The 14,932-nt window shown below is 38.2% G+C and overlaps 1 protein-coding gene across 1 annotated transcript; it reads right to left on the minus strand.

Moving 5' to 3' along the window:
- Nucleotides 1–31: 31 nt before the first annotated feature.
- On the minus strand, nt 32–14,541 carry LOC139943136 (26S proteasome non-ATPase regulatory subunit 2-like). Its single transcript, XM_071939957.1, has 19 exons — nt 14,428–14,541; nt 13,916–13,972; nt 13,244–13,408; nt 12,658–12,779; nt 11,382–11,618; nt 10,577–10,735; nt 9,311–9,455; nt 8,883–8,943; nt 8,490–8,746; nt 7,967–8,094; nt 7,616–7,703; nt 6,910–7,072; nt 6,468–6,569; nt 5,811–6,055; nt 5,286–5,454; nt 3,097–3,318; nt 2,207–2,325; nt 1,918–2,032; nt 32–1,353 (listed from the first exon to the last, which is right to left on the minus strand). Exons 1-19 carry the CDS (start codon nt 14,533–14,535, stop codon nt 1,286–1,288), a joined length of 2,730 nt encoding a protein of 909 aa, XP_071796058.1. The 5' UTR covers nt 14,536–14,541; the 3' UTR covers nt 32–1,285.
- Nucleotides 14,542–14,932: the final 391 nt, after the last annotated feature.

Below are 14,932 nucleotides of genomic sequence, written 5' to 3' on the forward strand. Positions count from 1 at the left end.
CAAAACATAAAAGAGTAAAAGTAGACAATAATTGTGACTTTTTACAAAGCATCCCTTCAGACGTTTTATTATAACATTGAAAACATTGACAGTTATATTTAAAGAAGCTGGTGAAAGAATATTCAATAAATCTGACCTCATCGGGGTCACGTGACAGTCGGAAGATGAATACTATCTATGCTTCATGACAATCTCATGAGAAATGGTCCACAAGTGCAGTTGTTAACATAAAAAAAGATAAAAGTTCAAATAAACTTTCAACTTTCATTTTTTGTGTTTATGAAAAAAATGCTACTTGTATGCCACAGAAAAAGTTATTGACAAAATAGGGAGACCACCAACAAAGGGCTAGATAGAAGCTCGGTTAGTAGAGCGCTGGCACATTAATCCCAAGGTGGTAGGTTCCAATCCTGTTCTAGTCAATTGTTTTTCAATCTTAAACCACAGAAAAATTGTAAGACTGGGGAATAATGTTAACGTGACGCACTCCCATCCACAAAAGACCCCATGCATGACATCACAAGACCCAAACAGCGCCCTCAATGAGGTCAGTGAAGAGCTATCATGGGATGATAGTTCTGCGCAGCGCTAGTGTATGTTTCCAGTTTTTTACCCCAACGATGGTGGCCAATGCCATAGGTCTATTACAATCATTTTCAATGTACTAAATTATTCATACAGTTTTATACTTCAAAACTTTACAATTAACATATCAGAATGGAATTGGTTTTTTTTCTGTTTTTAAAGTCAGTGCATTACTTGACTGCAGAGCTCATAGAAAGCTCTATCGCAAGTGTAGCATAATCCCTCTGTAAGCCACACCCACAAACCGACTCCACTGATAACCAGAAACCCATACAGCCTTCACCCTTAACACTGGTCCACTGGCCAGACGCCAGTTGAAACACCTAAGGACCAGTCAAAAAGCTTCCCTGTTAAATATGAAATAAGGACTTGTGAACATGTTGGTGGACTTGTGACAACACAAGATTGTTTTAAGACAACAGGCTTCAAGAATTATTTGACAAAAACAATCACCCCAATTTCAGATGGTACCAATATTTATGTTTTGGTTTCCTTCCTTTTTTCCCCTCTTAACTTTTCACCAAAAAAAAACTGTGATTTACTTTTCAAAATGTACATTATGCTTTAAAAGATACCAGGTTTAAACTTCCAAGACAATTTTTGTCATGAGGGTTCTTTTTTTATTTTTTTAACAAAGTTGAGATTAGTTGATGTTAGCTAGAAGAATGTTGATGGTGGATATTTTCTGATGATCTTCTGATTACTGCTCAAAGTCTGGATTTTTCTTCAAGATGACGAAACCTTCAACAATGGGCGTCAGAGGCAAAACTGAATCATCAAGGTCAAGGGTCATTCATAGAAACAAGAAGAGACAAACACAAATTAATGAAGAAAGTTTAATATTTGAGAAACCCTCACTTAATAATAAATGAGCAGAATGAAAGAGTGAGTTGTTTAACAGCAAAACCACAAGAAACATCAGGCCTCGAAATTTACATCGGACCCCAGGCCCGATGCCCGGTATTTTGCTTTCAGGCCAGTAAACTCAAGACCAGACAAGTCCTGAGGTCTTATGTAAAGTTCAAGTGTTAACTATGTAGATAATTATGAGCTAAAAGCCCTGGGCCCAATTTCATGGCTCTGCTTACCGCCAAATTCTGCGCATGCAATCACCATTCTCTGCTTACTGTGCAAGCGCCAAATTTCTGCGCTTTCTGTGTAAGCGTAGAATGCCTAGTAACGCAAGTAAATATTCCCTGCTAACCCATGAAATATGCTTGACATAAGCGCCAATTCTTTGCTTATGGTAAGCAGAGCCGTAACATTCGGCCCAGCTGTCTCGAAGATCTTTGCCCAAATAGGAGCTCTGGTTCAATGACCATAAAAGGATACATTCTTCCGTTGCAAGTTCAGCCCTCTCTCCGTAGGCGAGGAGTACCGGTGTAGTATGTGTTTGGAACCCTGTAATGGTCTTGGGTTTACCAGCTTGACCGACTACATCAACAGCCTAAGGGAGACAAAATAAAAAAGGGTTATTCAACGGACGCTTCATACCTGCGCAACTCAATACACTATGGGGACAACACTGACAATAATAATTTCACTTATTGTCTTTGCTCAAAATAACAATGACAATTGAATAAGGATTAAATTTAGATGATCATAATAGATAGCTTCATACCTGACCAACTCTGACCTGGACCGGGGAAGGTCGTAGTTCATCATCAAAGGTCACTAACATCCTGGGTCGCATTGCCGACACCAGACCATAGAGAAGATAGTGAGAGCTTCGGAGTATTGCTGCAAAGAATAAACACAGAGGAAATGTGGTTGGCGTCGGGGTAAACAACTGGTTTACAAGTCAACAGTTTTTATAATTTGGCTGGGAGGAATCTGGCTTACAACTGGTATCCTGACATATAATAATTTTTTTGTATACAAGTCGCCAGACACACAAGGCCTGAGGGCCACTTCAAGGTGTGGGCTACAATTACTTTTTTCCAGAGGCCATTGCCACCTACTCCTAGGGCTGAAACAGGGTTAACCCCTTTACAGTCCCTATGGATGTAGGCTTGGGTATCATCAATTCGAAGCCTGGCCAGTAGAGCAGAAAGCACTACCTCCCCAATTTTACGTAGCAAGTGTCACGACTGGGTTTCGAACCCACACTCTGCCGATCAAACACCAAAGGTTGAATCCGGTGCTCTTAACCGCTCAGCCATGACACGCCACATAATACCTGTTGAATGGAGTGCATGCTGGTCTAGCTAGGGATCAAACTTGAGCGCTAGCTAGACCAGCAAGCAACATGACACGCCACATAGCACCAATGGATCAGGCTAGATTACACTAGACTTGGTTTATTGCTATTTTTACACAAGTGCACAATAGAAACTGCATTTCTTAAAAATACATAAATATGAAATAGTAACAACTAAGAAAAATATAAATGCTGTGCGCTTTGAGACGCCCATCCGGTGTGGTAAAGCGCTATACAAGAACTCAGTATTATTATTACTGACAAGTACATTTCAAAGTACAAAAGACATTTATGCAGTAATTTTAACTTACTTTTCTTGACGTCCAGAAAGCCGACTAGAGTAGAGAGTAGACCAGCCGTAGCCACCTGGCTCAAGAGTTGACGGTCACTATGGTATGGACAGAGGGTCAACGTACCCTTCCCTAGATGGGTCAATCCCTGAGCTATGCGGACCATGAAAAGATTGGACGCATCTTTGTAGTGATATTGTGCAAGCTGACGAAGCATCGCTGCTAGGCGAGCATTGTTTGTTCCTGAAAAGAAGACAATTGCTTAATTATTCAAAGTCTGTTAGAATGATCAAGCGCATCGGACTTAAGTTCTGATGACACTTGTGTTCTCCAATAACCGTAATAGTAATACTAACCACATAATAATAATAATTGTAAGAAAAATAATAACAAAAGCGCCAATTCTAAATTATGCCCTTAGGAGCTTTAAATAAAACTATGCTTAAAGGCAGTGGACACTATTGGTAATTACTCAAAATAGTTTTTAGCATAAAACCTTTCTTGGTGACGAGAAATGGGGTGAGGTTGGTGGTATAAAACATTGTGAGAAACAGCTCCCTCTGAAGTGCCATAGTTTTCGAGAAAGAAGTAATTTTTCTGTGAATTTGATTTCAAGACGTCAGATTTAGAACTTGAGGTCTCAAAATCAACCATCTAAACGCACACAACCTCGTGTGACAAGGGTGTTTTTTCTTTCATTATTATCTCGCAAGTTCGATGACCGATTGAGCTCAAATTTTCACAGGTTTGTTATTTTATACATATGTTGAGATACACCAACTGTGAAGGCTAGTCTTTGACAATTACCAATAGTGTCCACTGCCTTTAAAAGGAAACCCTAAAAGAAATAAAAGAGCAATAATAATAAACAGCATTTTAAATACGCTCTACTTAGAAAACTAAATCACAGCGCTTACAAAAATATTTAGGACAGGAAAATAAATAAATTAATGAAAAATCAATTAGTACAATCAATTTAATTCAAAACAACATTTATTTCCACATTGGTGGAAAAAAAGGGAGAATAAAATACAAATTTAGTACAATTATATCAAACACAATTAAGAACTGATTGAGAAAAGTATTTAGTGAAAACAAAACATAATAAGAATAAAAATGTAACAATATAGTGTAATGACTATGGAACAAACCAATATGGGGGCAGTTACAGAAGCCCAGAAGGCTTTTCTTTTGAAATGCCCACTGACAAATACAAAACAAAACAAATTACATCAATCAATCAAAAATTAACAATTAAACTCAAAAATAAATTTTACGAAAATAATTATAAATTAAAAAGAACATAATTACATATATAATAACAACAATGACTAGAAGGAGTTTTGAAGAGGGAATACATGAATATTATAAAACTCTACAGTTTGGTACAAGGTAGGAATGCATACAAGATTAGGCCGAGTAAAAAATAAAATATGTTTCACGTCCGGGTTTTTCAAAAATAGGAGGAAGAGGGGCTTTTTATTTTTTATTTCAAGATGGCCGCCATTCTTTGTTAAAAATGTCAAATATCCATTGTTTTTTCTACTGCTGAAATACACAAAACATAAATGAAACAATTTAGTCGAGGCATTCAGACAAGACATTCAGATTGTTTTTGCTGAGATCATTTAAAATAACCCTATTAAAAAATTAAAAAATTAAAAATTTAAAAAAAAATGTGCATAAAAGGCGGCCTGTAAAAAGGAAGCGGGCGGGGACGCTAAACATGTTTCTTTATTTACTTGGCCTTAATATATCAAAACAAAAAGTGTCGTTGTGGCAGGAGATTCCGTCTCTCCAGGGGGACACACATCGAGCAGAAGACAAAATCCACCGACACCAGTATCCATCAAAATATGTTCAAAACATAATTTACATAGAAAATGCTTCAGAGAACAAATTAGTTCAGTCTCTAACATGGGAGCAACATTAGAGAGTGATCTATTATTTTTAGGGGCATAGAAAGTCAGGGAGGAACACAAATTTTATGACAAGCAATCCAAAACAAACTCAAACTAGTTCATGAAGCTGTTAAGCAGTAAATTCTGCTAAGCAAATTTCTTGGATAAGCAAGAAATGATCGAGGTACCAGTCGCAGCAATGGTAACTTTATAGTGCGCTGTCTGGTAACCTATTTTTGCTAAGGGAGAGGTTTGGTTTTGTGCTAAGCAAATTGTTTGTGTTTAATGAAATTGGAGGTTCAAACTTACCAGCACCGACGATACCCATGGCGAAGATCGCATTATGGGCGACCTCAGCGTCTGTGTCATGAGAGAATTTACTAAGCGTGTCTAGAATCTGAAGCTGTGGATTGGACACTGAGATCAGAGCGAGGGCCAGGGGAACCGCTCGACGGATAGATGGCTCTCCATAACGAAGCTGAAATAAAATGAGAATATCAGTTAAAACACATTGGATTGTCGAATGGTTTCAAATGGTCATTCAGAAGGAAGGTTGAAGAGGAAGAACAACTGAAGAAACCTTATCAACAACAACAACAACAACAACAACAAGGATCATTAAATAGAATATAATGCTCGCATTCAATAATATCCATAGCAATATTTTGCAAAGCTCTAGATTGGCAAAGGTCGTGGGTTCGAATCCCACCCGAGTAATATGCCTGTGAATTTTTTTTCACAGAACTCAGGAAAGTACTGAGTATACAGTGCTAAAACACATCAGTGTAAGGGTAAAACAAAATAAGATTTCTGTTTCGTTAGTAAGAAACTCACAAGATGTCCGAATGATCGTAGCGCCATCTCAGACCCGATCTCCTCCCCCATAGCAATCAGAGCGATTCCCAAGACGGCCGCGCCCTGATGAGCGGCTAGATCAGCCACTGAGTCTTCACTTCCTTTATCTTTATCTTTATCTTTCTTATCAGCTTTCTCATCTTTCTTCTCTGTCTCTGCTTTGGCCTCGATGTGCTCGCTGCAGATGTGAAGGAGATGCTGTATCTTCAAGACGTTTCCCGTTCCTGAAGACAAAAATAAAAAATTGTTTAGTAGTTGCTGGCTCACAATCAGTTTTTCCTTCCAATTCTTGTGCAATATATACGCACACGCCTCAGATTCTGCTACGATTAGATGATACAATTGGTATCAAGTAGCCATTGTTTGGCCAGATTCTATTGCTCTTTCATGGACTATACTAAACAGCATTTGTAAAGCACGCAACCAAAAATTTTCCAATAGAAGTGAAATTTTAAACATGAACAAAGTAGAATAAATAAATGTCTACATATTTTTTTTATATAAAATATCTCACAATAAAGTTTCTAAAATAAACAACACGAGAAGATATTATTTAATTAACATTAGAAAACAGGCCAGCTACAACCAATACACAAGATACTAATGTTTAACAAGCAGAATCAGGGTATAACTTACCTGCGTATGCACAGATGTCCACTAAGATCTTAGCGAATTGTTTGAAGGGTTCTGGGAGAACGTCTAATGTAGCTAGAGTGGCCTCAACTGCTTCTTGCTTTCCTGTAGTCAAATCAAAGGAATATTATTTCAAATAATACTTGAAGGTTTGCAGGGTGAAAGGATGATAAGAAGTATTTTTGCAGTGACACCATGTACATAAACCTCCATGATAGCGGTTCTGGGAAGAACTGGAGGACTCAATGTTTCGGACAGTAAACTCTGTCTGTCGTCAGTAAACGACTGTATTCAAACTGGGTCTGGGGTTGTAAGGGGAGAGTGTGGTGAGCCAGTTATCATTCAGCAGTCTCCTGACAACAAACAGAGTATTTTGTCCGAACAGTGCCCAAAATTCAAAATAGCTACCCCCATGACAAAGATTTATTGTACGGAAAGAACTAACCTAAGTACGTCAGGCCGAGGCCAAGAGCCAAGTAGCGAGCGAAGGTATCTTTCAATTCCAAGGATGTCTTTTCCATCATGGTCTGGATAATGGTTGAGCTGACTTCACCGTTACATGATCCGACTGCCATCATGCCTGCCGATAACGCTGTAATGCCTACCACCTGAATATAGAATAAGTAATAGTTACTATTGTGTAGAGGAGGAAACCTGGTAGACCAGCACTAATGTACACTGACATTCTTGAAATGGACACGGGTCTGGAATCAGCAGATTTCAAGTCGGCAATGGGGGACAAAAAGGCATGAGGAACCATCGTGATTCGAGGACATCACTCCACTTAAGCAAGTAAGTAAGTAAGTTGTAGCAAATACAAATGCATTATAAGTAATATACGATAGCAGATACAAATCAATTTAAGAGACAACCAAGGCTCAATTTCATGGCTCTGCTTACCATAAGCAAAGAATTAGTGCTTAAAGAAGCAGGGTATCCTACACTGATGTCAAGCATATTTCAACGGGTTAGCAGAGATTTGAGCTTGCGTGCGTCGTACTCCACGCTACAAGGCATTCTATGCTTACACAGCTAGCGCAGAAATTCAGCGCTTGCACGGTAAGCAGAGAATGGTGATTGTAAGCACAGAATTTAGCAGTAAGCAGAGCCATAAAAATGGTCCCCATTTTCTTGTGAAGTGTTTCCCTTACCTCCATACTGGATTTACTGTCACTCATCGCTGGGAGGATTAGACTCAGAACATCCTCACGGTTTGAACCTGCATACGCCAAACCCAGCCTGAAATGAATGGTTTCAAGAAGTTAATATTTATTATTAATAGCCCTGCGAGTATATTCAAACATTTTAGGGACCATGTTGGTCCCATGTACTTTGCTTTTACGTGTGAAGGTAACAAACTAAGCACTTTAAAAGGTTCCAATGTTATTGTGATGAAATTTCACAGTTAAGTTTTATGATAATTTCCCAAAAAAATTAAGAATTGGAATATAAATATACCAGTGATGTATCATACCTTTTTACATACAATACACAATACATACCCAAATATAGCACCAATACGCATAGTGCTGTTAGCATGAAGAACGTAGTCAGACAGCAGAGCGAGGGCAGGATCACACTCATTACGCACTCCAGAGTTGACGATTCCACAAGCCAAGAGGGCGCCAGACTAAAGATTGAAAAGAAACGTAAACAGATAAAAGTATCTCTCTCTATAGTGACTTGACTACACTGACATCAGGAGAACAATCCACAAGACCTCAGGCTCAAAACATTTACTGGACCAGAAATCTTCCTGACGCAATTTAGTATGCATTGCGTTTAACTGTTTTTATTTCTAAAATGCCTTCTAACTTCATGACTCTGTAGAATAAAAATCCACAGGCAAATCACTCGGGTGGGATCCGAACCCATGACCTTTGCATTGCTAGAGCAGATGTCTTACCACTAGACCACCGAGCTAACCCGGTGGCTAGAGACAGTTCAAATTTTTAGCAGCGGATACCGCAACGACTTAACATATGTTAATTTTTGCATCGGGAAATCTTAGCACAAATTATTTACCTTGATATAGTCTTCACCAGAGTAGAGATATTTATCAATCTGAGTCAAGCCTCCATCAACGTCCCAAAGCAGTACCATCCCTAGAGATGCAGCCGTACTCATCATACCATGCTCCTTGTTCTTATAAATCCACACGTTGCCGTCCTCTGTGATCAGTTTGTCTTTACCGAAGCCAGCGTTGACAAAACCGTTTACGAACGACGCTGCGAGGTTCTGTCTGGCAGAGTCGACCTGGGAACCTGACGTGCCAAATGGTCCTGGAGTAGAAAAATAATAACAGACAAATTTGATAATCTTCTAAAATAATATTTTCTCTTAAAGGCAGGTATACTTTTAGTAGTTGTCAAAGACCAGCATAACAAAACAAAATGAAAGATGGAATCCAATACTTACGTGTGTTTTCCAAGTGACTCTTGTAAATGTCTTCAGGAACTTTGGGGTCCATGATATCAAGCTGGTTAAAAAATGAAATAATGATTTTTAAATTTTACACTTCACATGAGTAAAAATTGCTTTTTGGATGGCTTCTGACTGGCACCCCCGAACAAACATATCGTCATAAGAGGGAGACTGCCAACATAGGGCTAGACAGCTCAGCTGGTCGAGTGCCAGCACATTAATCCGAAGGTTGCATGTTCAAATCCCGCTCTAGTAATTTTTTTGTTCAACCCAAAACTATTTTAAAGTTTACCCCAAGAAAAAGATATTGACCACATAGGGAGACCACCAAAATAAAGCTTAGATAGTTCATTTGGTAGAGCTCTGGCACGTTAACCATGTGGTCATTGGTTCAAATCCAAATGAAGTATGTTAAGACGTACCTCACGAGCTAAAGCTAAGAAGTTGATATTCAGTTGACTGTTGGACATAATCTCTGTCAGATCATCAAAATCTTCTGTCTCTTCGTTGAGTTCCAGGAAGATCTGTTGGGCACCAAGCATGTACGCCAACTGCTTCTGCGTTAAACTATATACAAAAGAGAATCCAAAGAAAATCAAAATAATAGTAATAATAACAATAATGATTTCTTCCATGGTACATTTTACAATAACCGTATCAATGCGCTTTACATTAGAGACCTGGGTTGGATTTCACAATGAGTTAAGACTAATCATATCTGGAGTTAGGATGAGTTACTCGTCCTAACTCAGGACTAGCCATATGTTTCTAATATCTCCTAGGACTAGTCCTAACTCTTTGTGAAATCGACCCCCTTGTCATTTGGCCAGTACCATTCCTGCCATGGGGCTCAAACGGCTTTTTCATTATACGTTATCAACCTCTACCCTCGCAGGTACCCGAAATATTAACTCTTAAGCAGGCATGATATTTGACCCTTGAAAAAAAAGTAGCAACAGTACAAAGGTTTTTATAGATCTTTAAAGGACATGTCATGTGATAGCTGAGCGGTCAAGCACACAGGATTCAAGCTCTAGTGTTTCTGATCAGCAGAGTGTGTGTTCAAGTCCAAGTCTAGATACTTGTGTCCTTAAGCTAGACACTTAAAGGCAGTGGACACTATTGGTAACTGTCAAAGACTAGCCTTCACAGTTAGTGTATCTCAACATATGCATAAAATAACAAACCTGTGAAAATTTGAGCTCAATCGGTCATCAGAGTTGCGAGATAATAATGAAAGAAGAAAACACCCTTGTCACATGAAGTTGTGTGCGTTTAGATGGTTGATTTCGAGACCTCAAGTTCTAAACTTGAGGTCTCGAAATCAAATTCGTGGAAAATTACTTCTTTCTCCAAAACTATGGCACTTCAGAGGGAGCTGTTTCTAACAATGTTTTATACCACCAACCTCTCCCCATTACTTGTCACCAAGAAAAGTTGTATGCTAATAATTATTTTGAGTAATTACCAATAGTGTCCACTGCCTTTACTCATTATAACTCCGTCCTTTGGATGGGAGGTAAAGCAGTATATATTGTGTGTTGTACAACGCCCTACAAGAACCCAGTTACACTTATCAGTAAGAGAATGGGTTTGCCCTGGTTTTTCTGTCTGTGGCTGCTGAACGCGTTGCAGCACCTTGTAAACCCTTACGAGGTGCTGCATATTGAGTTGGTCTAAACATTTACCTGTCTTTGCATGTTGTGAAGATGTCTTCGACAAGCTCCATATCGTTCAGTTGGATCGCCAATCTCATTGCTTCTGGGTACCGGTTAAACTTGCGGAAGATTCCGAGTGCCGTCCGTAGTAGAATAGAATCCTCTGGTTCTGGAACGTAATTCACACAACTGAAGGAGGAAATAAACAAAGGAAGGAATTATGAATTATTCATGATTCTGTTCGAAATATTCATGAGGTTCTAAAGAGCTTTTTCAAAGCCTGGGCCAAATTTCATAAAAACTTGCTGAGCACAGACAAATCTTGCTTAACAGAAACTGGTTAATCTAGACAAAGTCAGATAAAATATAATATGTAATTTGAAGAATTTAGGTTTACTACAGGGCTCAATTTTAACAGAGCACTAAGATTCATCTTAAGATGAGTTGTCAAGATCACCATAGTGATTTGTATTGTGACATCACACTTTGCTTAGCAATTCGGTCACTGTGTTTCAGTGGTTAGACTGCAGGACAAGCAACTGCAAGGTTGGGGTTTGAATTCTACCAAGCTAACTGCTGATTTCACAATGACTAGAATATTTATTATCATCTAGTTTTTGAGCTATAACTTCTTGATTTGTGCAATTTATAATCATAGACAAACCAATGTTATAAAAGAGATGGGCTGTTGCCAACTTGGCGTTTATGCATTTATATCCCCTTGTGGGAGTTTGCAGAGTTCCCTCAATGGGAAGATCATCTAAACAAACAAAATTGATACACATCCTCAGATCACTCTTAGCTCCTTGAGAAACATTTCCAGTTTAAACCTCACCTTGTAAGATACAAACAGACTCTCGGGAAGGCGTTCTCATCCACAAACTCCTCCAAGAGATCAAGTTTCTCAATCTCCATAAGAAGATCGCAAGCTTCTGCCTCAGCGTTATGCTTCATGTGATACGGAACAATCTCCCGAGCCAAGGCCATAAACTTATCTTTGTCTTTCTTCTCTTTTTTCTCCTCTTCGCTTTCGTTTTCAGTCCAGACTTGGCCGATTTCACCGGCTAGATGTCTGTTAGGAAGAAAAGGGGATTATTTGAAAGGCAGTACAAGAAAGTTTTTGAAGTATGGTACATTGGTTTTTGGGCAAGAGTTCCAACAGAAACAACAGAACAAGTTTTAAGATGTAACTCCAGCTTCTGGCATGCACCCCCAACAATGATATTAACAAAATAGGGAGACCGCCAACAATATGACAAGATAGCTCAGTTCGTAGAGCACCAGCCATTACTCCGGAGGTGGCAGGTACAAGTCCCACTCTAGTCAATTTGTCTTTATCCAACCCAAAATTATCACAAATTTTTTTTTTAACAAGCACTAAGGGAAAGATTTATACTCATTTTTCTTGTGGGTAATATTCAATGGAATTGAAAGATATTTATATTTATCACCTTAAATTTAAAACTCAGTGAGGTGTTATTATTAAAAAGACTTGTAAGGTCGTAAGTTTACTGGCCTAAAGGCCTGGTCCCACTGCAGCGATAACGAGGACGATAACGATGCAAAGAGAACGCGTTCCATTGGTTGAGTGAGTGTGTACGTATTCTGGGTGGAGCAATTCGACCAATAGAATACGTTCTCTTTGCGTCGTTGTTATCGTTTTCGTTATCGCTGCAGTGGGACCGGGCCTTAAAGCCATTGGACACTATTGGTAATTGTCAAAGACCAGTCTTCTCACTTGCTGTATCTCAACATATGCATATAATAACAAACCTGTGAAAATTTGAGCTTGATTGGTCGTCGGAGTTGCGAGATAACTATGAAAGAAAAAAACACCCTTGTCACACAAAGTTGTGTGGTTTCAGATGCTTGATTTCGGGACCTCAAATTCTAAACTTGAGGTCTCGAAATCAAATTCGTGGAAAATTCCTTCTTTCTCGAAAACTACTCCACTTCAGAGGGAGCCGTTTCTCACAATGTTTTATACTACGAACCTCTCCCCATTACTCATTACCAAGTAAGGTTTTATGCTAATAATTATTTTGAGTAATTACCAATAGTGTCCACTGCCTTTAACTCTAAAATCTGTAAATTTCAAGTCCCAGACTTACCTGACGTATTCATGTCCCCAAGTTCCTATGTCTTCTTTCGATCCTAAGAGACGGTAGTTTAGACAGTCTCGATTATCGCCCATTGTCATTCCCAAGACTGAGATGATATCTGCACAAAATGTCTGAGATTGGAAAAGAAAAAGCCAGCGTTAAATAAGGTAAGTTGATTAAAATAGAGTAAGCATATTGACATAAATACTAACCACTACTTGTTTTTCATTGCCAAGGAGAAACTTGGGGAACCCTTGACAAGTGATCACATAGTGTGCTAGCTGGTAGCCTGTTACTACAAGATAAAGTTTCTCAAGCTCAGACAAATCTTGCTAAGAAAAAAGGGTTAGCGGCCAAAATGCCATACTAGTTTTTGTTGCCATTTTTTTTACTTAGCAAAGCAAAATGGCTTAATTATATTTTCTTTGGGCCCAGATGACTGTCTTCTGTGGCATGCAATCTGTGCTAAAGAAAAAGTGTTTTTTTATCAAGAGGAAACAAACCTAACTGCGTCTTTTCAGACAGTCTATGATCAAGAGAGCAAAAAAACTTAATTGCTTCTCTTTAGCCAGGAGTGATTAGTTCATGTCAGTACCTTATTTTCAGTGCGCTTCATCTTCTCATAGACTTCTTTGATTGTTCCATAATGTTTGCGGAGAAACTTGAGGGGTTTAGGTACAGAGGTCATTGAACTTGTTGAGGCTCTTATCATTTGACGAAGCTGCTCCAGTGCGGGTTTGTAGAGTGTGGTATCCTTCTCCTGATCAAGTGAAAGCAATATTTCAAAAATTAAACAATTATTTAAGTTTGAAATTTGTTAAATACTGAATATTTAATTCCCAGAACAGGCATGGAGTTTCATCTTTGATAGGGCAAGGTTATTTTCATTTTGTGAAAGGTACTTCCATCGGAAAATCTTAAAGCCTATGGGAAACTTTTTAAAGGGGCACCAAGGCCAAGACCAGGGGCAACAAAGGCCATCCTCTCCTGCATTTCACGGGGTAGCATTTCACGGCCTGGTACAACCTGTTTTAAATAACTTTATTGCTAATTTCACTTTAATTAAGTGTAATTTCGGGGAGGACAGATGGCGAATCCCATCTCTCACTGATGAATTGTTGATAATTGCTTTAGAGACAATTGTAATTGGGCGTTTTACTGTTTTTGGAGAAATGCTACCAGAAATTCAAGCATGTCCCACTTTGTGAAAAAGTTTACACATGCTGAGTATCTGCAACTTATTTGGATTGGAAATTCACAAACTTACCGTCAAACGTTCCACCAACATGGTCAATTCCTCTTGTAGCTGTTTATCTTCCTCAGACTAAAGAAAAGAAAAAAAACATAAATTATACAATTTTTTTGAGGCGAGTTGTTTACTTTTTCACTCAACAAAACCAAACCATATTTATTTAAATTTAAAATTAATTTAATTTTTAAAACATTATTTACAGTTACACTTACAGCAATTTTTTTCACATAAACGAGTGGAAAAGTGGCCGAAAGATCTCTCATATTTTCAACATGTTAAGTCATAATACATTGCAGAAGGATGGAGTTTAGCAAATGTACCTGATTGTATCATTTGCGTAACTAGTTAAAGTCATTTGTTTCAATAGCGTAACTGGTCAAGGTAAAGACACATGAGATCCTTGATGACAAAGCAAGTTTACCTTGCGCACACACAAAAATAAAAACTCTTTCAAACATTACAATTATTCATCTAACGTCTAATAAACTTCAAACCAAGTGAACGTCTAATTTCGAAGTTAAACTTACCAAATCTGCATCTTTGTCCTCCTCGATTTTCTTGCCATTTTTGCTGTCTTCCTTCTCCTTTTTCTCGTTCTTCTTTTCAGTTTCAGGTGCTTTCTTCGTGTCCGCCATGATGATAAGTAAAAATAATGTCGCTTGGTGGCGCTATTCAAGTCCCATGGAATGTGATTTATTTTATTTACAAATTTAGTATTGAACAAAATCAACAGAAAAAAAGGTTATGTAAAATGAGAAAAATTGCTCAATTTGTTAATTGCTTTACTTTGATTATTAGATAAATATTAACTATAAACAAAAAATATAAATTTTTGGCTGACTAATCAGTTTGTTTGATGGGGTGGCAACCAATAACGATAACGACCGTCATCCATTTTAGGTCAGAACTTCTTATTCTTCCATTGTTTTGTAAAATAATTTGTTCAAATGAATAAAACACTGAATACACACTCAAATGTAAAGATTAGATTTAACTCGTTTTAATTATTCTAGGTTTTTAGCCATTTCAGTT

Source organism: Asterias amurensis, chromosome 10, assembly GCF_032118995.1.
Source record: "Asterias amurensis chromosome 10, ASM3211899v1".
NCBI classification, from domain to species: Eukaryota; Metazoa; Echinodermata; class Asteroidea; order Forcipulatida; family Asteriidae; genus Asterias; species Asterias amurensis.

Coding starts and splice junctions, on each gene's coding strand:
- LOC139943136 (XM_071939957.1), bottom strand. CDS start 14,535: ATGGCGGACACGAAGAAAGCACCTGAAACTGAAAAGAAGAACGAGAAA. Junction 13,973..14,427: donor AGGACAAAGATGCAGATTTG/GTAAGTTTAACT, acceptor TCTTTTCTTTAG/TCTGAGGAAGATAAACAGCT. Junction 3,319..5,285: donor CATGGGTATCGTCGGTGCTG/GTAAGTTTGAAC, acceptor TCTTCTTTTCAG/GAACAAACAATGCTCGCCTA.